General features: G+C 38.3%; 1 protein-coding gene across 2 annotated transcripts in view; it reads right to left on the reverse strand.

The window, feature by feature from the left end:
* The window catches only part of CFAP58 (cilia and flagella associated protein 58), a 58,160-nt gene extending 35,308 nt beyond the window's left edge, over positions 1 to 22,852 (reverse strand). The window contains exons 1-9 of one of the 2 annotated variants that reach the window (XM_051619513.1): positions 22,787 to 22,852; positions 20,699 to 20,980; positions 14,458 to 14,606; positions 12,519 to 12,672; positions 10,242 to 10,436; positions 8,272 to 8,409; positions 5,884 to 6,043; positions 4,055 to 4,137; positions 2,711 to 2,902 (exon numbers count right to left, since the gene is read on the reverse strand). In XM_051619513.1, coding sequence (XP_051475473.1) covers positions 2,711 to 2,902; positions 4,055 to 4,137; positions 5,884 to 6,043; positions 8,272 to 8,409; positions 10,242 to 10,436; positions 12,519 to 12,672; positions 14,458 to 14,606; positions 20,699 to 20,980; positions 22,787 to 22,795 — 1,362 coding nt within the window. In that variant the 5' untranslated portion in view covers positions 22,796 to 22,852. Of the gene's footprint in view, positions 1 to 2,710; positions 2,903 to 4,054; positions 4,138 to 5,883; positions 6,044 to 8,271; positions 8,410 to 10,241; positions 10,437 to 12,518; positions 12,673 to 14,457; positions 14,607 to 16,905; positions 17,204 to 20,698; positions 20,981 to 22,786 lie in introns of those variants that run through there. The other variant, XM_051619514.1, reaches the window with a different exon arrangement.
* Positions 22,853 to 24,177: the final 1,325 nt, after the last annotated feature.

A 24,177-nucleotide genomic window follows, 5' to 3' on the forward strand; every position in this document is an offset into this window, starting at 1 on the left:
ATGATAACAATCGTTGATAAATAATTACAATAAGAAGAAATTCAGTTAAAGTAACTTACACTTGATGTAAATAAGCAGGTAATCGCCATTAGTTGCTTTTATGACTTTATGCTTTTATAATTATTTGAAAATTACCTAAAGAGAATGGAGTACTGTAGACTGTGGAAGGATCATCACATGCAGTATCAACAAATGAAAATACAAAATTTTACAGAGACCTTTATTAAACAGTTACCACCATAACAATATATAAGAATTACTACATTAAAGGAGCAAAACTATAAATAGTTCCTAATCATTATGGGCTTCCTAGTTGTTTTTTTAATGTAAGAACTTTCCTCCTGCCGTACAAAGTTGAAAACCAAGGAGCAGAAACAAGTAGTATTTAAACAGAACCTAACATTACAAAGAAAAAAAATTAAAATAAAAAGAGAAGTAAGAAGTGCACACATCAGACGCATAATTTTTCAGGTCCACTGTCTGAGGAAGAAAACTATGCCACCCTTAAAGCTGGGAAAAAGATTAAGTATTACAGAAAAAGCTGAGGAATCTCATTACAAAATCCAGGAGAGAAGCCCATTTACAACTGCATTTTATACCCAGTTCTCCTGACTTTTGTTTTTGAAGGCAGCAGTTTGAGTTAAGATTTATGTTCATATGTCAAAGCAGAATAATATTTTTTTTTTAATTTACATCAAATAGTCAATAACTGCAAAGTTTGCAGTCCACAAAAGCTGTCCCTTGTTTAGCAGTAAAGCCTTGTGAGGTCTAACGACAAGGCAGGAATTTAATTAATTGATCATCCTATCAGGTACCTCCAACCTACTTTGAAGATAGGGGATAGCTAAATATAGAAAATTTTATTACAGCAGCAGGAATACAATTCCAGCAGTTTTGTAGCTGACTGCAGAGGATCCTCAGAACTGCTTACAGTGCAATAGAAAAAAACAGTCCCAGTTTATAACCTATTCTTGTCTTTTCCTTTCCTGTTAAAACAACCTGTCAATAGTAACAGCAAGGAAAAGAAGTCAGTAAAGTGTGTTTTCAACCTGCACTATGGTGACCATAGGCTGGAGGAAGATTTGAAAGTAGGCCACTGCATTTGTAAGTCTTATTTGGTTTTGATGTAAGTGCAATAAGCTTGTGGACTAAGTTTTCTGAGTTGTGCTTATAGACTGGATGCTGACTCTGCTTTTCAGGAATTATTAAATCCAAATAATTTTCTCTTATATCACAGAAAAGATATATGTAATATTTCCCAAGAGAGCCTTGTGGGAGGCAGAACATCCTCCATTCTGATGCAGTTGATATCACACTCTGTCAGATTTGGCAATGAAGGGCCAAAACTAAGCAGAAAGTCTTAGATATTCAGAGTTTTCTTCTGTACGCTGACAGTTTTTTTTATTTATACACTTAACTATTATCTGCTGTTGGTTACTTGTTTAGATCAGTGAGCCTACTGAGTATCTCAGTGATGATACTTTCCCTATTTGCTCACCTTTATCTAACCACTCTGAGAAGTGCTTCCAGGATCTTAATGATATGCCTGTTAAGAAGCAGGTTTTCCAGAAGAGTATGTTAACTTTAATAAGGAAATATGTTTTTCAGTTTTCTCAGATATGTCATTGATCTGTAAAGTTAACATTGTGAATTGCTTTTTTGGAAAGGAAAAAAAAAATATAAAATAAAGCATAGTCAGGGAAGACTTTAAGTAAGATTTACACTTCACTGCTTCCTTTTCAGCAGCCTAAACCTTCCACAGGGAAACTAAGATTTCATAATCTCAGAATTTCAATGTAAAAAAGAAATGTTCTACTAACATTTGTAGCTCAGTAATACAGGCTACACAACAAAGAGCAAAGAGCCAGACTTTTTTCCTCATTTATGCTGGCTAATCTAGAAGTAAGATTATTCAAAAAGTGACACTGGCTTAAAAATGGTAGAAATGAGCAGTCAGTCAGGCCAATAATTAGAAAAGCAAGTCTAGCATGAATTGTCACCACTAAAATCTTTCGCTTTTGTGGATATCACCTTGCTGACTCTGTTCATCAGTTACTCAGGAGTCAATGATGATTTTGAAAAAGGAATTCTGCAGCTCTGTAGATTATGTCCTGCTGCAAATAACCAGACAGTTTTCAGAACCAGCATGGCTCTGTCTGCCTTGCAGGAGTTCCAAGAAATCTTTGGACTTAGATGGGTTTGGCTCTTTACCAGCTCTTACACAATTCATAAGGTGTGTAGCAAGCTCCTTCAGAGCCGGCTTGATGGTAAAAGGTGACAGAAGAGCATTGTCTGGCTATATGATTACTGCTCATCAGTAGCTCATTCCCCACCAGTTGTGAAATGGCTCCTGTAGTTTTGCCACAGGTTCCCAAATTATCCATCTGCATAAGTCAAACTAAATACTGCCTAGTGGATATAATAATCCTGATCCTATGTCCTTCTGCCCTGTGTTTTGCCTTGTATTATCCTTCCAAACAAGTAATGTCATGTAGGGAACATCTGCAGGGACAAGAACACTGGAACAGGCTACCATTCAAAAATTATTTAAAAGCCCCAGTATGCACTGACAAGAAGAAAACTTTGTAAATTGTGTAAAGAATGCTGATCTAAGCTTCCTTCCATTGGCATGTTAGGAAATTATTGTATCATCTATACACTTTTAAGAGTATGACTGGAAAGAACCACTTGCACAAAAAGCTGTTCCTACCTTCTGTTTGAGCTCACAGGCTTCATTGACGAAACCATCTCTCTCCTTCTCCAATTGGTAAATAATCTTCCTTTGTTTCTGAGCTTCATTCTTATAATTTTGAATTTCTTCTTCCATGTTCTTCTTTGACTGTTCATGAAGCTTCACCAAATTTATCTGCTTCTGAGTAGCACTGGTGGCCTTGAGCAAGTTCTACAGGGAACACAAAATAATTACTTTTGAGCTGAAAAAGCAACATTGCCACCACTATGACAAAAACATGTCATTGTCTAAGCAGATTATTAACTTTCCAATGTTATTACCCCTTATTGAGTTTTTTCAGTTGAAATACTTGAACCTCAAATCTGATTTTAAAAAATCTCTAATAGTTCTGCTAAATAGTGCTTTTTTGATTTGAAGTTAAAACATTAGTGTCTGCTTTAAAAAAAGAAAATTGATAGGCTTGTTTACTTGTTAATGACTGGAAAAACCTTAACAGCTTTAAGGCATTTGGATTGTAATGTATTAGATTGTAAAGTAAAATAAATAATAAAGCCAAATATCCTTCCTTCTCATGTCCTAAATACCAAGTCCAAAATGAAAATTAACCAAGATTTGTTTAAGATTATGCATAAGGATTAAACAGAAAAAAAACCAAGATATCCTCTCTACAAAATAAGCCTTCTGGTCCCACTTTGAATTTTTTTTCCCTCTATAAAACAGGTATTTGTTACTCGCCAAATCTGAGCCTCAGCTAGAGTCAAGATACAGGACAGTGAATCCATACCAAGTGAAGCACCTCAGAAATCATCTTTTAGCATTGAATTTGCTAGATTACACTTCAGGAATGCCCATAAACATGAGATGCTGTCCTGCAGCACTAGATCCTTGGGCTGAAGGAAAACAATCAGAATGAGAAATGGACCTAAAAGCAAGGATTAGTATTAACACAGCCTGCCAAGCTGCTACATGGTGCATCAACATCTCAGTTCATTCTTTTACTAGCAAAGACTTAGTTTGCCTAGAATAATACTAAACTTCATATGCTACACAGTGTAAAAGCACAGATGTAATGAACTCTTTGGGTATCAAATAATGGATTTGCAATAACAGCGAACACATGTAGCATCTTTTAACTCCCTGATGGTTTATATGTTAAAACTTGGAAATCTTTTCTGTGTTTATGGGTACTAATGCTATCTCAATGCATAGAAAAGAGCAGTGTGAACATCTCCTTAAGGAAATACGAATGCTCTGTTTAACGTAATTTATCCTACAACGCTTCTCTGTTGCTGTGAGTGCTTAAAGTACAGACATTTCATTCTCAAGCTGTGAGACTTATCAGTATTATCAGTGCAAGCTCACCTTGTTTAGCATATCCCTTTCCCTCATAAGATCATCTGTAGCTTTCCTGTCAATCTCCACCTGCTTTTTGGCAGCCTCCAACTCTAGAGAAATAGGAGGAGAGATAATAAATCCTGGGTTCAAACTGAACAGCTGTTAAAAATGCAGAAACAACTTAGTTGACTTTTACAAAAGCCTTAACATGACATGAGCAGTTCTATTAGTTGTAACCAGGTTTTGTAACCTCAGGTATCAGCTAATAACATTAATAGTTATTCGGGTCCTTAGAAGAACTTACAAGAACACAGTAATTAATGGTATAAAAACTTATTATATTTGGGTGTTCAAACCAAGATAACACAAATAAGTTGCATTTTCAGAAATCATGTAGCAAATCAGAGAAAATAAAATCAGAGCCTTTTAAGAAGCTTCACTGTGAACATTAGAAAATTGAGGCACTTTCAAAAACAGGGACCGTCAGAATTATTCTAATCCCTCTATGTGAAATCCAGTTCTCCTCTGAAGCACTGAAATTCTGCTGGTTTCAGTGGAGTTATAACTACTTGCTATAGGTCAAGATTAACACTGGACATATACTCTTAAAAATAAATTGAAAATCAGAGATGTGTTTTCACTATATTTTAAAATTAATTAACACCTGCTACACTAACACTGCAACAGTGGAAATGCAACATACTGGAGTGCTAAGATGTGTCAAATACTGGGAAAAGGCATGTTATCAATAAGCATGATCAGGCATTCCAGCACAGATTTGAATTTCCTAAATTCCTCTGTCCTTTCTAATACAGGGCATAACCTTAAGTAGTACTAGCAAAATGCTTGTGGGGAAGTTCTTCCACCCTCACAGAGATACATGAAAAATAAACACAACTTTTCATACATACAATTATATGGAAGGATTCATATCTCATACATGTGGTCTGTTCAAGACACAAGCTAGAAGCAAGCAAGGTCAGGAAGAGGCATTTATGCCAGTATTTCTCAACATGAAATAGATGAAGTTCATGGCAAAGGGATTTTCTTCTGCCCCCAAAAGTGAAGTTTCATCAACTCAACTATTTTGCTAACTTCATAATATTATTTTAGGAGGGGTGGGGGGAGAAAGGCAAAAAAAAAAAAAGAAGAAAAAAAAAAGCACAATATAAACCTCTTTGTAAAGGTGTCAATTTTTATTTTTTATTTCAAACCCTGTTCTATTTTGAAATTTATTTGCATTTCAAAGTTGAAAAAAAAAAATTGGTTTTAAATGCTAAAAAATGCCCCAAAAGTTGTTTTTTCAAGTTAAACAAAATATTTTATTAGATCCAAGGCATTTTCTTCCAATTTTCCATTTGGCAAAAATGTTGAAAGTTCCTTCTTAAAGTTTTCCAGATCTGCTAGCAAGTCAAAGTCAATACTTGGACAGCATTAGTGTCTGTGCTGACCATACATAACAGAACTAAGTTTATCAGCTCCCTTGCACATATTTATTTCTAGGCTGTAACTATTCAGTAGAATCAAAGCAGGAAAAAAAAATGTGTCCTGACCAAGTTTGACTTCAGTAAGCTCTGAGATTGCTTCTCTCTCACAGGTCAGTGCAGGAGCAACGAAGGTGCATTGGGGACAATTCTCTATGTGACACAGCACAAACTGGAACACCACAAAGTTCAGTTATGTCTGCTGCATTTTCACCTCACATATGCTATATTATGCAAATTCTGTAATTCTACAAGGTTTTTAAAATGCTGCTGCAGATTCCAACTGTCATTTATGCAATCTCATATTAGACAGTAAATGAGAATGATCCTAACAGATCAGAAGACAGATTCATTCATTACTTAGGCACCTACCTCTCTCCAGTCCAGATATTTGGCTTTTTAGGGTGTTTCTCTCATGTCCTGCATCAATTTTTTGTTCCTCTGCAACATGCAGCTTATTCTGGAGAACATCTCTCAATTTGTTCAACTTTGACATTTCAAGGCGCATCTGAGTCACTTCATCATCTTTGACCTGGGGAACAGCAACAAGGAAAAGGGAAAGTCTGCACAGAAAGAAAATGCCTTTGTCCTTGGTGTATACTTAGTCCATGGAATTCAGGAAGCAAAGGTGTAAGTGCTGTGGGTCACCTGAGAGAAGATAGTTAGCTAATTGAACAATATTAAAACTAATTTAAACAAAGCGAGCCAGGGAAAGGAAAATTATAACCAAATCATATGCTTTAGGGCTGAAGATGGATCAATAAAGAATCCCCAGCTGCAAACCTCACACAACACTACCCAATTAGTCCTGCTGATTAAACATGGGCAGCTCCAATTTCCTTTGAAGTATTAGGGACAGTGACTGTGATGAGAAAGATAGCTGCAGCATGGTCTGATTGCATGTCCCTAAGAGCAGGTATCTGCTATCCCCAACTCTTTTATAACCCATGGCTTTGAAGAAAAAGCAAAATGTGGAGTTTGTCTCATTTGCTCTACAACCAGAGGAGAAAATAATCAATCAAAACACTGCATAAGAATTAAGCATCTGGTTACCAGGAAATGCAACCAATTACCACAACAGAAATTTATCTCTCTCCTTTTAAGAAGTAAATATAACTAGCTCATATAATTCAGTGCCACTGTTAGGTTTTACAGCCACCACAGACTACACTGTTCCACTTACAGCCTCAGATACTGATTCTATACAATGGTGAGTAGTGTTATCTGAATACCCTCTGGGGAGGATGTAAATCTCCTCAGTTCTTACTGAAATAATCTTAAAGAGATTTATGAATACTTCCACAGTTTGGGTTGCCCAACACCATGGTGGAGGTACTCAGCACACTGCAGGAAGAAACTGCAGGCACAGTGCTACAAAAAGGGCAACTCAGATTATGACTGGAGCTCTTTGCAGCTTTAGCAATTAGCATAATAACTAACTGGACAGTATTTTTGTTTTGTTTTGTTCTGTTTTGTTCCCAGAAGGCCATGTGTATCTCTACAAATTCCATCAAGTTTTCTTGAAGTTCATAGAATCGAAATCCTGCTTTTGACACCCTAGAGCCCCAAATGTAAGTCACGTTTGAACACATTATTTGCAAAGTTTTAAACAATGATACTGTTGCTAGAAGTAATGATAGAATGAGATAACCTGGAAGAGAGTTATTTTTTTTTCAAACAGGTAAGGAAAAAGTCTTCCAGTCTGCCTCACAAAATAAAACAGAAAACAAGCTTCTACCATACAGCCCATTAAGGTTCCAAACCAGACTCCTGTGTTATATTAGTTATGAACTGAGCTTTTAATCTGTCAGTGGTTACTTTTGCTCATTCTAACAGTTCTCATTTAAAAAACAAAGCAAACAAAAAAAAAAAACCCACCAAACACCCCACCTCTCTATTGGCAAACAACATTTTTAGTTCAGTGAATTGGTTATACTTGACTGAACCTTGCTAAGATAATTATTTTCTATCTGAATTTTATAATGTTTAGTGTTTTAAACCCAGTGATGATACAAAATACAAGATATGGTAGACAGAGTAATAACATCTAACACTTACACATTACCCTTTATCACAAATGCTCTCAAAGTACCCTAGAAAGCATATGTGGCAATCATTTAGTCCTTCCTCAACTGAAATTCACCTGCTTCTGAGTGGTACAAAACAACTGTTAAAACAATGTAAAGTTAGGCAAGAAAACCATTTAGATCAGAAAGTAAACACCATCTTGGTTACTCATATTTAACATACCTAGCTAGTGAGGAGAAAATGTCAGTGTGGGAAGCAAGTCCCTTCAGTGGCAGCTATCCAGAACACTGTCAGTATAAATTATTACCATTGTTCAATAGGTTTTGGCAACATTCAGATTATGTTAATCACCATAAGAAAGTCACTGCTCTTATCTGAAGGTCTCATGATTAAAAAAAAAAAAAAGATCTATGCTTGTCAAAATTACCATATATCCTTTATGAAGATAGTATGTTGAGCATTTTGGTGTGTGTGTGTTTTATGAAACAGCTCCTCCAGCAGGACAGGTGCTACACTGTCAGGTAACAGGGCTGGAGACTGCACTATGATACTGCCACAGAAAGAGTGGCCTCCAGTGACAGCCTGATCTATTCCTAAAATCTCCTCAGATTTCTTCCAAAACTAACCACAGGGAACTATTTGTACAAGAACTGAGGTCATCCCTGTGCCAAGTGATAAGAGTCCCATCAGAATGAGACAGCTGATAGGATGCATGCACCTGCTGGTACTTACTTTCAGTTCTGCTGTCTTCTGCTGGATGTCCCGCATCACCTCTTCAAACATCATGTTCTGCTGCTCGCTCTCTTGCATAAGCTTATTACATCTCGTCTGAAATTGCTCAAGTTCCTTACCAGTTCTTTCATTCAAGATCTGTCAGATTAAAGTACAATCCTATTAATTCTTTCTAATCTCATTACAATATCTACATATACATGAAGACAGAACCTTCCCTCTTCCCAGGAGATAAAAGCTGCTACAGATAGCTGTCTGCTTAAAAACCACTTCACTGCTGATGAAATTACTGATGAGAAATATGATACATGTTCATATTGACTAGGGGAAATGATAATTTCTAATGAATAACAAAGCCAGTGTCATTATTTTTTTTTTCTGGGAGCTTAACAGGAGCTTAACTCTTGCAGGTGGCAGATAAATATTTTACTCCTTATAAGTCATTTGGCAAGTGTCACGTAACACAACTTACTACATATAATTACTGAAAATTAGTATGAGATTCAAATTACTTCAATCAGCAGAGGACAGGGGAGCTCTGTTTCTTAGCAAACAAATCCTACATTAATATATTGATAACATTTCTCTGGGTACATGGTTTGCTAAGACCAGGACACAGCCATTTTCCTCTCTAATTTGTCTTCAGTCAAATGCCCAGAACAAGCAGTTTCATGGTTTCTATGGAGAACATTTACTTCAATACTGGAGTTTCCAGTCTTTTTTTCTGCTTGATGGGACTTCTCCTAACAGATATTACTCCCTAAGTGAGGAAAAAACAACCATCACATTTTTCATTTCAGGCATTAATGTGTGATAAACTGAAGTTTATCTGAAAAAACGGAAGTAAATATCTGCTATGCCCCTAACAAACATTAAAGGAAGAGAAGTAGGATCTCTCTCTTCTAAATGGATGCAGAAGCCAAGACAATGAAAAAACAAAAAAATACTGCTTCTTGCGTGCAAATGTCAGGATAACACAGTGTTCCAGGCAATTCTTTTTTGAGATTTGGACATGGGTGGGATGAAGCCTAAAATCTAATTGAAAATCTTCCCTCTTTCAGCTTAAAACCATTTCCCCTTGTCCTATCACTACAAGCCCTTGTAAAAAGTCCCCCCCCAGCTTTCCTGGGGGAGGGATTTTCCTTTTTCCCTTTCAGGTACTGGAAGAGAACTAAGAGTCTTCTCTGTATCTCTTTATGTGAAGCATTTTACTAAGACTCTGTGTTGACAAAACAATATCATAAAACTCTACCTTCAGAAATTTGTAAAATTATAAGATAGATGCAACTCCCAAAGACGTTTCCCTTGACTGTTTTACAGTGATGAGATTTCCCCTGCCATTTACTGAAATTACTTCCCTGAGAGTTTCTCAGAGTCAGGAGAAATGAACTGAAAACCTGAAAATTCAAACACTTGCACAACCCTGATAGGACATTTCCAGGTAAAGTTTTTAGAAACAGAATTGGGAAAATCAATTAAAAAATGTTACTAAGACAGTTCTCTGCCCTTTCACAGAAACTCCTCTACAAGCTTGAGGGGTAAATGAAAATTATTGTAACAGAGAGGGAAAAAGGGGTCGGAGCTAAACTTACCTCATCAATGCCATGTTACTCAGGCAGTAGAAAAACTAGCAATATACATCAGAAGTCCAGCCTGGCACTCTCCTGTAACTATGATCCATGCTCTCCACAGGCTTTGTCTCATTTGCTATGATTATTTCAAAATTATCCCTAACAATACCATTGCAATCCACGCCTGTTCTCTGTGAGGAAATCCCTCTGAAATCTCTCAGCGAGCTTTACATGTTTATTTATTACTAATCAATATATGCATAAAAATAAATCTTTATTACTGTTTATTTATTTAAAATACTCTCCCTCCCTTTCCCTTCAGGAAAACCCATTTTCTTCTTATTTTGCCATCTGGCCCTAATCTTGGACCTGGTGAATACGGTGTGTCGTGAACCCTACCTTCTCCTCTTTCAGATGCTGTTCCATTTTCAGTTGCTCCTCTTTGCTTGTCTGTATACACTGCTGTAAATTATTGATCTCAGCTTGCTTTTCATCCATTTCAGCTAGAAGATTTTTCAGCTCCTTCTCCATTTTGTCCTTCTTTCGAGCCTCTCGTGAGGCATCATTCTGATGCATCTGGATTTCTTGCTGAAGCTATAATCATAGAGAAGACAAAAGTTTAAGTTCTGCTGCATTTTATTCAGGGAAATAAGGCCTCTCACGTCTCCTTCTACATGCTTGATTTTGAAAACAACAGCTTCTATACTATTGTACTCACTAATACATGGAACATGCCAGATCTTCTCTGTAGTAAATATGTTCTCCAGTGGCTGAAAAAAAATAATCCTGTATGAGGGAACCTATTTATGATAAGAATTTGTTAAGCACCAGTCAGTTGACCCCCAAAAAATGGGTCTGACACACTTCAAACATCAAAGCATTCCTCTGGATATGCAATGGCACAAATGTATTTCAGTTGTAAGTTACTTGTAAAGTGGTACTTTCTGAATGCAGTGTTAAAACTAATTTGGGCTTCATGTTGTATTGCAATATTTTTTTTATTTTTATATCTCACCAGCAGAAAAACTTGTAACACTAATAGTAAAAAAAATAATAATTAAAAAAAAAAATTAAGGATTTCAGACAGGTGTTCATTTTCACAACTGCTCTCAATATTTCTGCTCAAAAAGTTCCTCTGCTGGAACTTTGAAAGAGGAGTTTTCTCTCCTATTTAAAAGACTGTTTTGTGACTTCTGCTTTCTCCCTCCCCAAAAATATGATAGAGCAGAATCAGCAGAGAGGAGACACAGGGGGTGTATCCACATGGAAATACTCAGTTCAGCCAGGGACCTGAAAGATGTTCTTCACTTAAAATTCCTCTCTCTGAGCCCACAGATGCAAAGTTGCCAGAACTGACAGGGTCTTCAAAAAGACATTGTCATTTAAGTAGTCTGAAGTGGAGAATAATTTCATTCTGGGAGAATGGGAGGTGGTTACAAATGCTGTAACAATCCCTTAAATTGAAGGGCTGATGAAATGAGTATCAGAAGACTAAGGCTGGCAAGTTTCAGTAAGTTTTGACAGGGGTTTCAATCCTCTCTTTTCTCCCATGCCCACAATGCTGTCAGAAAAGCAAAGATTTATATTTCCTTTTACTTCATTCCCAACCACCCGCTTTAAAAGCAGAAGACAATTTTGTGCATAAAACCTAGGGATCATTACTTTCCTAATTTTGATTAATAAAGAAAATATAAGCTAAATCTTCCCTCCATCTTTTATCAGTTCTTTGTTTAAACATTCTTTTCTTCTTTTCCTTTCTCCTGTTGTCTTGATTCAGCCTCTATGTATATTTTGCTTTACATTGTTTTATTCCTCATTATTTATATTATTATTATTTATATTATTATTAATATTATCCATATTATTTTATATTTTAATGTGTCAGAGTTCTGTATCCCATCTTCCATCCTTTTCTACTTTCTCTCCATTCATTGATCCTGTCTTCTGTATCTCTAGCTGCTATACACATTTAAAAGAAGCTACACATACTTATCAGTAAAGAACTGCCTACTCAGATGGTAAGATAAACAGAGAACCTAACTTAAAGAGGAGACAAAAAAATACAGCTGAGATGGAATATGACCTTTCTGCAGACACTGGTGAGGTGAAAAATTATTTAAGCTGAAAAACAGTAGCCAGGGATCAGTGTGAAGAAGGAAGTAGGAGGTCTCCAACTATTAGAAAAGAGAGGTTCTGGAAAAGCTTCTCATGAGAAGTAGAATAGAAAATAGCTTAATTAGCTCTTCAGTCAGAACTTGATATGTTCTCAAAAATAATGGTATGGTATCCTACAACAACCTCTGCCAACAGCAAGGAACCTATCCAGGTCTATGTTCTAAGGTTCTTTGAATGCGTAAGGATTTACAGTGCAGAAAAAAACCCACATCTCCAGTATGAAAGATAACTGTGATTCCAGCAAAATAACATTGGCCTCATTTAAGGTATTAGGAAGCTATGGAAGATGCTGGTATATCCCAATACACTTTGCAAAGGACATAGCCTAGAAGTAGATAAAAATATAAAAATGGTTCACAACAGACTCCTTTCTGAGCACTCCTGAAAACACTTGAGATGTGAAAGAACAGGTAGTAGCATACTAGTCAATGGAGATCAATTGCAAGCATGGACAATAGTTCAGGACAAAACCTAAAATCACCACTGGTGAACTGTACAGACCTGCATAATGGATTGATCTGCCTCATTTTTTGCCCTCTCTGCATCCTGCTGCTGCTCTGTGGCTTGAGTTAGACTTTTACGTAACTTCACGACCTCTGACAACAGTTGGTCTCGCTCTTTTGTTACTTCTTCAAGTTTAAGTAAATCCTGGATACTGGAAGCAAGGAAATAATAGTCAAGCAGTGTCACAGGCCACTTCTGTACTTTCTCCTATGTCACAGCAAGATCTTTTGTGAGAAACAGGAGTTTAAAAGTAATTTATTTAATTTTAAACTCATCTTGGATTAAGGCTCTGCTGGTCAACTGAATTACATGCTCTAGCTTCTGTGATCATAGCCACTGTCCACATAGGCAGCTTTAAAAGCTAACCTGGTCCAATAAATCATTCTTTCTTGCTATATCACATCTTAATGGGTCTGAAGACAATATAAGCTTCCAAAAAAGGTAATAGGGAAACAAATTCCTTCTTCTTCATCCACTGCAACATCACTCAGGGACCAAAAATGTGACATTGTTGTAAACAGTCTCTATGCACCTTACCTGACTAGGCACTTAACAGGGTTATGTCTTACAGTCACCTAATGGAAGAATAAAACAGACTCCCTGTTTGGACACATTTACAATCTGAAAGAAAGTCCAAACAATGTGGGTAAAAGCTTAACCTTAAAAAACAGTTCTAAAAAACTGCTCCTGCAAAGGTATTTTCTAGTCCCATGGCCTTGTCACTGAACAGAGTATTTAAGCATGGAACTGGACGGCAATACAGAAGGAACCTTCAGAAGAACTTGTAAGCAGACAGGTCTCAGCAACCTGGGCAGCAGCTGGAAATAGCAGGAGTGAGGTCTTGGCAAAAAAAATAGGTCCTAGCTCTTGCAGGAAAATACAAAAAGCAGCCACAAGAGAGCTGCCTTCAGGGAGAGTTCTTCTAGGGCAAGGCTTAATGACCAAGCTTTTAGATGCAAGGAAACATGTTACATAGGTCCAGAACATTTCAGGGACAAGAGGTGAAGGAGTGGATTTCTCATTAATCCAGTTGGTTTATGGGCTGGCCCATTACTTAGAGGGAAAATATTTGAGCACACTAAAGGCCCTGCTCACAGATACGAGTCTTGTTTGTGCAGCCTGGATACACACTGCATGGTGAGATGAGCATGCCCCGAACATGTCCTGAATGTATATTATAAATAAATGCCCTACACAGTGTGAAAATTTCAACCCAGAACCAGCTGGGCACCCATGAGCAATGTTGATAGAAAGTGCACAGGTCATACAGTCAATCTACTTAACCTCATCTTTGAGTTTACACTTTCAGCATAAGCACAGTCTGAAGAGCTGATCCTATAACTTATAACCACTAGCTTCTGGAGAGGTCTTGAGCATCTTCTGGTACACTGGAGCAACTAGAGGCTCCACCTGAGACTAGGTTCCTCTATTCATACTTGTACAGTAAAAAAAAAAACAACAAAAAAACACATAATCCTGAAAATATATAAATATAAAATGCAAACCAGAATACAGACAGTGATAATGCTTTATAACAAAGCTGGGAACAAAAGAGAAATCAAGGCTCCTGCTTCTTTGACTTATCTACTTGACCCTGCTGCCATCGCTTTTAAAAATATTGACAGTCCTATTCTCAAAGAGTATGTTGAAATGCTAATCAGATTTAAAAAATGACAGATACTGAGAAAGTACATAATATTGATTTCTATTTGCTCTCAGCTTAATCCTATGCTGAATGAACTCACTCAAAGACTGATTCTGTGCCTGCTCACTGAATAAACACATAGACCAGTAACTGAGTGCTCATGAGAAAAGTAAAAGGCAGAAAAGACCTCTCTTTCTGATTTCCAGTGTCTTTGCAGTGTCTAAACGCCTAAACAAGGTGTAGAATCATAGAAAATCAGATCAGGCTTTCCCTTTCCTAGGGAAACCTTACCTGAACTCCTGTCCCAGGGATTGTCCAGATCCTTGCTTCACTAAACTACTTAGGCGTACTATTTCCTCTTGCAGTGAACTAATCTTCTCCTTTGCTTTCTGTTCCTTTTCATAGACTATATCAACCATTCTCCAGGCCTTTTCCATCTCCTAGCAACAAAATGGAAGACAATTACATAAATTAAATTGGGTTGAAAATTAACAACAAATAAAAAATTGCTTCACATTGATTAATTAAGAAAATAGATTTTTCATGCCTTCTCAATGCTTAGATTCACAGCAGTTGTCTTCTCTTCTTTTGGATAAGGTCACAGCCATTCAAGCTATGTCAATTAACACCACAAAAGCTCTAATACATTTTCTTTAATATAAAGACCTGAACATTACCAAATCTCACTCTATGAGGTTTTGGCCATGTGAGTCCTATTAATATCTAAAAATGTACTGAAAATGTGGTGGCCACAAAGGTATTATCTACCTAAATAGCTCACTTACATCTGTAAAAATCTTATTTGCTGTTATGACAAGAAAAATCCTATTTGATTTGGATGAGAAAAAGATGTTACTCTGGGATTTTCTTCCTCTTTGTTCATTTTCATCTGTGAGGACCTAATGTATTTTGATATAGATATATATAGTTATATATTTAGACAAGCCACAATTCTCATGCCAAATTTCAGCACATAGAACTATTTGAATTACAGACTTCTGTTTTTCTCACAAACTCAGGGGTTGGTATTCACAAACAGGATAGGGAAGGAGGATTATCTTGATCTTTTTTAACTACTTCTGCACCTCTCTCCCTTGAATCGGATCCTTAAGCATCACACAGAAAGCTTTTTCCTATCAGTTTCAAACCAAGCTCCAGTTCTGGAATCCTTTGCTAAAAAAATGTGTAAATACAGAAAGCAACTGGACTGGAAGAAAAGTTCCCAAAGACTCAATAAATAACTAAGACACAATTTTTTATACTAGAAGTTCCTTTGCTGCAAATCACAGCATGATGTCCTCTCTCTCCTGCTCTTTCCTCAGGTGGTTCCTGGTGAAATTCTGAACTTGATGCACATGTAGTTTCAGACTGCAAGTGTGTCTGTGCAGCTCTGCATGAGCCCTATGGTCTCCCCAAGCAGAGCCCAGAAGAAAGTGTTAGAAATGAAATGTAGGGTTGTTTTTGCATTCTAGTGTTAGAAACATAGTGTCAGGTTTGTTTTTTTTATATATATATACCCTAGTGTTAGGAATATAATAGTTTGTTTGAGAGAAGTGAGATATCTGCACATTCCAAGGACACCGGGAGTGGTTTACGCTCCAAGAAACTGAGGGAGTGAATTTAGCTCCATCTGGGAATCTGAACATGGAGGAGGATTTATGGCCCAAGGTAAGACCAAACAAAGTCACTTCTATCTTGCTCCCCGGGGCAGGATGACACCAGTAGGTATAGATCATTTTGTTAATTGGGAAGACAGCCAAGGGGGCAAGAAAGGTCAAAATTTTACCTTAAAAGGTAAAAAGTAAACTGCTAGAATGGAATGTGTAAACAGGGGCGGGAAACTTATAGGATAAATTGAAGCGTCAGATAGGCTGTAAACCCTGGAGTACCCAGCCAGTGGGGACACAGAGGAGGGAACTTTGCACCAGGAATAGGCAATACAAACTGTTATTCACCTACTATGGGTGTGCCTACTTGTTTAAGTCACCCATTCTAGCAAGAATGTAAATAAACTGTGCTTCGCTGAAGGATCTGTGTGGGCCTGTTCATTGGCGCGACAGACGTTTCTCACAGAGGCATTATTGCATCAGGCCATAATATCCCCTTCAACTCCTACTTGCATCATATGAAAGTGAGGCAGGGAAAACAAATTTTAAAACATCTCCACAATAAAGTACATAAAATAATTTAACACATATCAAATTGTTTACAGGAGTAACTTTAAACTCAAAATTATGACACCTATATTATGGTGTATTGTTAATTTGTTTATTGAACTATTTTAAATCAAATAAATGTAGCACTTAGCTGTGTTTACTGCCTAAACTAAAAATCCAAGCTATTGAACTAGCAGAAGTGACAGGCTACCAGAATTTGTGGAAAATATAATACTAAATAGAACATCTGTAGCCTCTTCATACTGGAGAGGGAATACATTTTCATTTTATTTATTCAACTGGTTCAGCATATCCAAATTTGAGAAACCATCTGGAATGTAAAGATCAGAAATGTTTGCTCTTCTTTCTTTTTTTTCCCCAGCCTATTAATAAAGAGTTAAACAGTGGGGTTTGCTTGTTCAGAAATTCTAAAGGAGATTATAGTAAATTAAATTCAGTACATAGAAATAGTATTTTCATTATTTAATAAGTAACTTAGTTCAGAATTTCATTTGAAAAACGTGCTTTTCACTTATGTATCAAGCATATCTAAACAGTTTTAAATATCAAAGTCTATTTTTACCTTTTACACATGTTGAGCTGTAATTTCCATTCAAATGCATCAACGATCACACATAAAGTATTATCTATGGGGCCCCCAACAGAGAAAGAACATGGAGCTGTTGAAGCAAGTCCAGAGGAGGGCCATGAAGATGATTAAAGGGCTGGAGCACTTCTGCTATGATGGCAGGCTGAGAGAGTTGGGGCTGTTCAGCCTGGAGAAGAGAATGCTCCAGGGAGACCTTATAGCAGTTTTCCAGTATCTGAAAGAGCTACAGGAAAGCTGGGGAGGGGCTTTTTCGGGGCTTGTAGCTTTCAAACTGAAAGACAGTAATTTACATTAGATATTAGGAAGAAATTCTTTACTGTGAAGGTGGTGAGACACCACAACAGGTTGCCCAAATAAGTTGTGGAAGCCCCCTCCCTGGAAATGTTCAAGGCCAGGTTGGATGGTGCTTTGACCAAACTGGTCTAGTGTGAGGTGTCTCTGCCCATGGAAAGATAATGATCTTAAAGGTCCCTTCCAAAACAAACCATTCTATGATTCTGTAATTGAGTAAATAATACATTTTTTTCATTATTATCTTACATAAAATTGCTCAATTATGAAATACAAATAAATGTATACTAGGCTGAAATAATAGCATAGAGGCATAGTGTATAATATTGACTGGCAGAAAAGCACAAAATATAGCTGTTAATAAACATGTTTCAGATTTGCCAACCAGTAAGAGGCAATTAACCTTTCTCTTGAAAAACGCAAATGAAAAATAAGATTAAAGCTGATTACTTAAATCAAAGCTTCCTGATGGCTGATTAGACTGTGATTAAAATTGGTAAATCAAATAATTATGATTGGAGTTTTGGGGGATAGAACTAGTGAATAAAATCAATATGCTCTCTGAGACGTCTTACTGGCTTCAGTGAGTACTTCATTCTGGTCAGTATATACAGAAGTGATCCCCTAAAGTCAATAAGGCCATTCAGATAAGCAGTGATTTCAGGACACCCTAAGCTGTGTTTTTTGAACTTTACCTTGCTTTTGATGTGTAAGAACAATTGGTTTTAATTTTTTAGTGATAAAATCAATTTTTATCAGTAGTTAGCAGGACAAATGACGGGCCCATTAATAAGTAAAATGTAAATAAGTATTTGCTACAGACTTCAGCATCAGCAAAACTGGGCTTCATTGTAGTTTTTTCTTGGTTGTGTTTTTTACTTTGAATAGCAGATCAATAGATTGCTTCCTTTAGCTTCATAAGTAAAGAAGGAAATCTTTGAAGGTGGAAGCCTTCGTTGGAAAAATATTCATGTTATTACTCAGTGGAGAGGGGACCTGGAAGAATGCATCAGTGGGTAATTGCACTACACAGCCAGACAGGTAACATGCATTGCAGTCTACTTTATAATTAAAGATGGAAGTACACTGGATGTTGGCAGTTAAAATAGTTTAAAAAAAAATTGGACAAGTACTGGAACTCTGGAAATTGTGAAGCAGAATTCATAAAGAATTACTGCCTTACTTCATTTTCATTAAATACCTCAGAATATCATGTCAGTTTCATTGCTCAGAAACTGAGAATTACTGAAATGGTTTCTTAGTATATTGGATTGATACCCTTGGAAATTGAAAACTTAAGTCATTCCAAGCAGGGCAGTACAAGCTCCTAAAAATTCCCCATCTACCATTCTTCCAGTGCAGTCTTATGGATCAGTACCACAATTAATGAAAAAGAGAATTGTACTCTCTTGGTGTTCAGCTTGGCCTTTTGCTCCTTTGCTATGGCTGTAAACAGTAGACTATTAAATCCAGTTTATTAAAACTACAAAACAGAGCACTGAGCCATCAGACTGTTAACAGCTATTGATTATTATTGATTTGGGTCCTACCAGCCACTAAACTGTGTACTTAACCCCTGCCCCTTAGCAAATGCTACTGATTACAACCAGGTTTCACATGGAGAAAAATTTTGCTTCTGCTACTTTTATTTGTATATGAAACAACAATCTAGAAGAGTAAGGCTGTACACCTGTTACCCAGATGACCCATCAAGTCACCAAGATTTAGGGCCTTAATTCGAAGGAACTATTCAATTTTTACAGGAATAGCCCCACCAGGATTCTCCTATAATTTGTAAATAATTAAACAGTGGAACAGACTGTTTGTTTAATTTGGCGCTGAATAACATGATCTTGACTATTTTAGCACTTGAACTTTCCTCAACTCCTGCCTTATTTTTTGCTTGTTAGTAAGGTTGTAGTGAAATACTACAGCTGTAATGGAACTTCCCTTCAGAAAAGAGAGTAACAAGAAATATGAAGGGTATACCAAACAAAACCCCAAAGCATGACATGAACATTTTAAACAATATCCAAATAATTCCTGAACATTTAAGGGAAAGACTAATTCTCATAACCAAACTAAAAAAGCATCAGTGCTCTTTACTTGGCCCACAGCACACCACTAGAACTGAAATGTCACATTGTGCATTGCATGTTTCTAATCTGATCATATCATCAAGCAACTATTTCACCACAAAATCTCTTGGCTGGTTCACTAGTAGCCAGTATTGTTAAGCCATACCTTGCCTGAACTTCAAATTAGCTGCTGAAATTGGAAAGGCTCTTATTTTTCATACTCTTCCACTCCTCGCTTTTACAGCACTAGCAAGACAATGTCTCCTCAGCTTGCGAACATCTAGGATTGCCTCTGCTGCTGTTTGCACTCAAGAGTATTGCCATGTAATAGCAGAAAGGAAATGCTCAGGATCATCGCTGTTCCTGACACCCACCTACCAGGTTTTGATTAGCAGCAGTGAAAATCAACAAGATTTTCTAATACAGTTTTCCTCCTCCTCAAGGATGCTTTGAGCAGTACCATGGGCTTGCAAGCTACAGCCACAGGATGACACTGGGTGTATTCTCTTCCTAATTCCAAGGACAAGAAACTTCATTTCCAAGAACTTCTATTTCTATTGTGCTCATAGATCACACTGGATTGTTACACTGAATTTATTCTCCTGGAACAAAACACTTTCTTGTAAGGCAGGGAGGTTTCTCAACTAAATGCTAAATTAGAGCCTGTCTAGGTTCTACAGCCTAAGCTTTTAAACCATCAGAAGAAAAGAATTTCAAAATGCAGTCTTCTGATCATTTGGCAGCTTTAGATTTCTGGTAGTCAAACCTCACTGTGCAGCTAAAAATATCGACTGTTTTTAGCAAGTCAAGCACTTTGATTTGACAGAGTACAAATCAATAATAACAAAGAACACATCAGAGCAAATTGGTAAAACTACACTTAAATACTATATAGGATGCCTTTTCTAAAACACTGTGAAACGTATTTATATCAGTTGATGACACTTTTCTGGTCTACAATCAATATCTCATCAAGTATTTAGATTTTTTATGTTCTGGCAATAGTTGACATACAAGCAGCACTTCAAAAATATTAGTAATTTCAGTTGCAAAAACTGTATATAAAGTTGGAAACATGCTATTCTACAGAGGGGAAAACAAAACAAAACCAACAAACAAACAAAACCAAAAAAACCAGTAGTGAGTACTTGAAAGCTGATGGAGTTGGTTTAGTGCAAATATACACAGAATTTGACTGGGACTAGTAGACATAACAGGCTAAAGAAACAAAGCAGTAAGTAGCAAAGCAAAGGTCAAAGAGCTGGAGACGCCAGCTCTACAGTTAGTCCTTCAGCTGGTTCTCTACATAAAATAATGTGTTCTTGTAGGTGCTTTTCTTATTACCATGTTTTTCATTAACAATTTTAGATCATATTTAATTCTATTCAAAACTTTACCGTCTTCATTGATGATATAGTTTCCTGATCAGCTTCAGAGAGCTTTGTAAGCACAGCTACTTTAGATGAATGCAATGCAAGCTCAGCATTCAGCTCCCTGCATTTCTCCATGAGACGCTTTTCATTTTCATGAGATTTCTTCATAACAGCATGGAGCTTCTCATATTCTATTCGGAATTTTTCCAGAGTTTCATCTTCCTTAAGTAGATTGATGACTTCTTGGAAGTCTTCTTCCAGTGCTTCAAATGCACTTTCTTCTAGATGCGGTTTGTCAGACTTTTCCTAAATGAAATCAGATCAATAACAAACAGGAGGAATTCAGTATCTCACTTATAAGCCCAGAATATAAAAAGCAATATACTGAGTATGTAACATTTACTAAGAAATCATGAGAAAATTTTCTGAAATAACAGTTCTCTTGCCAGCATATGATATGCACATAGAAGAGTGTTTTTCAGATTTCCCCCAATTTTACTGAAATAACTTGTGCTTTAACAGAGTTTCTGTAGTTGAGTACCACAACTACTTTAAAGATATCATCATTGTGATAGTGTTTAAATAATACATCAACTATTCAGCAAGCCCAGTAATTTTTAGCCTCAACTCTTCCCAGTTCTCTACACTCTAAAGTCTGATTAGTTTATGCTTTCTATGCAGATAGTGCCATCAGATTGCTTGCAGGTAAGTGTGTGTGGAAGCTCCATATGCCAATGCAAGCCAATCCTTCCTCTGCAGAAAATGCTACTGTTAAATCTTTCACAGAGGATATTTTTTATCTAGCTTAGTTCTGACGCCAGATTTTGCTAGGTCTGTCACTGGACACCAAATTGCACCAGTATTTTTTAAAGCAGCTTAAAATAAGCCTCCATTATAGCCTTCAACAGAACACAATCATCCCAAATGGAGGCAGAATGGCCACTTCTCAGGAGTTAGCCTGATCTGCTAAGAAGCAAGATGAAGCTGCCCACGGGATGTTTCGTGCTGTCACAGACACATTGGTGCCATTACTCAAGCTTGCTCAAAACTGACTGGGAAGGCTCTAAGCTGCAATCTTGCGTCTAGGTGCATCCTTGTAACCCCATCTCAGAGGTGGACTAACTTGGATAGGAAAATGGCTTTCCTGTTATTGCTGGCCGTGGATGTATGGCAATCCCTTGTCACAGAGCACAGACAAGGAGACGTACACAGCCTTAAAAATCTGCCCTCATATCTCCCCTTCAAACCAATGGGTTCCTTTTTCAAAAATGGACCCTACTCACCATTTGAACCCAAAAAGTTGAAATGCAAGAATTTTCAAAATTCTTAAAAAATATATTTCTGAGAACAAAACTACACATTTCATTTGGTTTTCTTTGGGTTTTTTGTCGTGGTTTTGTGTTGGGTTTTGTTGTGGTTTTTTTTGACAGGGGAGTACACAAGTTCATGCTACCTGGAAAACCTGAAATTAAAAAGGCAGAAAAAGACCCTCCCAACTCGAAGGCAGCATCAGGCCGCAGGACACACTGAGGCACCAACTCCAAATCCCCCATCCTTGCCAAGCCTCTGACTTGAGAGGCTTTTTCCATCAGCGGGAAAACAGCAAAGGCAACCTGGATATTAACACCAGCGTTGTGGAGGGGCAGCCTGTGGGGCATGGATGAAGTGTGGCACGTTAACCCCTCCAAACCTGCTCTGGCACGCACAGCAGCAAATGTGGGTCTCTTCTTATTTCCTCCTCCTCCTCTCTAATGTCAAACCTTCAGTTTTGATCTCCTTTACATGTGTGATCATAAGCAGCGTTAAAATAAGAGCAATAACGGCATATGGGAGGAGGTGGGAGAGGGTGGGTGTCACACCCCCGATCTTCAAAGAAGCAGGTGTTCCTAAAATTCAAGCGTTACGGCTGCCTGTCTGCTCCTACTTTCCTAGGTCACTCCTGCTTTCAAGGCAGGATCTAACTGAGCTCTGCCCACAGAAGTAAAACCGACACATAAACCGGGTCCGTAGGTCTCTAGGGCGTTTTGGCCACGTCTCTGGGCTTATTCCGAGGCACAGCGTTCGCCCTGTCCAAGCAACAGGCGTGGAACGGAGGGTGAGGAGGGGGCTCACCTCAGCCATGCTGCCGGCGGGCCGGGGGCCGGTGCGGGGGTCGGTGCGGGGGCCGGTACCGGTACCGGTGCGGGTGCCGGGGCAGCCCCGGGCCTGTGGCGGCGCAGAGGCCGCCGCGCCGTATCGTAGCAACGGCGGCGGGCGGGCCGGGGGGGCTGCGGGAGGGGCCGTCATGGCCGGCCCGGGGGCGCTGAGGGCCTGTTCGCCCCGGGGTATCGCGGACTTGGTGTGCTCCGCGCCGCTGCGTGGGCCACACGGCCGAGAAGCTGCTCGGAGAGACCCGTCGCGGCTCTGCGCAAGGCCCTGGGCACTCTCTCCCTGTCCCTTCAGGCTGGGGGGTTGCCTTCCAAACCTGTCCATCTTGCTGTTGAAATGCAGCCGTCGGGGATTTTAATCAACGACAGAGATGGCTGTTTCCCTTCTGGCACGAAAGGCCGGGAGCTGCTGCGTGAGCAGAGCATCGGGGGCGGAGAGGAGCAGCAGCAGCAGCTCCGGCGGGAAGAGTCCAGTGTCCCTGCAAGGCACGGAGAGAGGCAGGGTCTTGTGGAAGGAGGTGAAGGGGGATCTGCGTGGATCTGAGGCACAGATTCCGTCCGGAGCCTGCCTGCCGTCTTTTCACGGCACCTCGCCCTTCGCACCAGCGTGTCTGGCCTAGAGCGGGGGCACGGGAGGGTGGCTGCGCTGGGTGGGAGAGCTGCGCTGGGCGATCCGACATCGCTCCCTGCTCCGCTCCCAGCACAGCCTTGAAATCGTTGTTTTCATCTCGAGGGAGTGACAGATTGTTCCATCTGATGGCTTATTAGGGGAGGGAACGTCCTGGCAAAACGGACGTTGGCTGTGACCGTCAAGTACCACTTGAAACTAACAGTGACAATGGAAAACCTTTTCGTCTTCCAGGTTTAATCAAGGCTGAACTTTACTGATTACGTGGCAATACTGGCAATTTCAAATGGATGCTTTCAGATGGTCCAATTTTACCATTACACCTGGAGAATAATGCGCATTTTATGATGTATTCCCTTAATTTATAAGATGTCCTACATGCTAAAACATAGTTTCAATCATTTTGAATCACACTTCTAATAAAAAAATAAAGTTTCTAAGTTTTGCTCTTTTTCCTCACTTTCTTTTGTACTGATACTGCTTACATAAAAAAATTACCAGGAAAATTATCACAATACATTCCCTGACACTGGGATTTCAGATTCTCAGAGGAAAAAATTTTTAGACCTTTAAAACAAAACAGCTGCACATGTAAATAAATATCAAATGGCATTATTTTAATTTTGCTAACAACTGCTGGGGCAAGGGGATATGCTCAGCATTAAAAATAAATAGATAGATATGTGTAGATATATACTGAAAAATCCTTCACATTTACCCCTTAAATA

Source organism: Apus apus, chromosome 4 (assembly GCF_020740795.1).
Source record: "Apus apus isolate bApuApu2 chromosome 4, bApuApu2.pri.cur, whole genome shotgun sequence".
Classification (NCBI taxonomy): Eukaryota; Metazoa; Chordata; class Aves; order Apodiformes; family Apodidae; genus Apus; species Apus apus.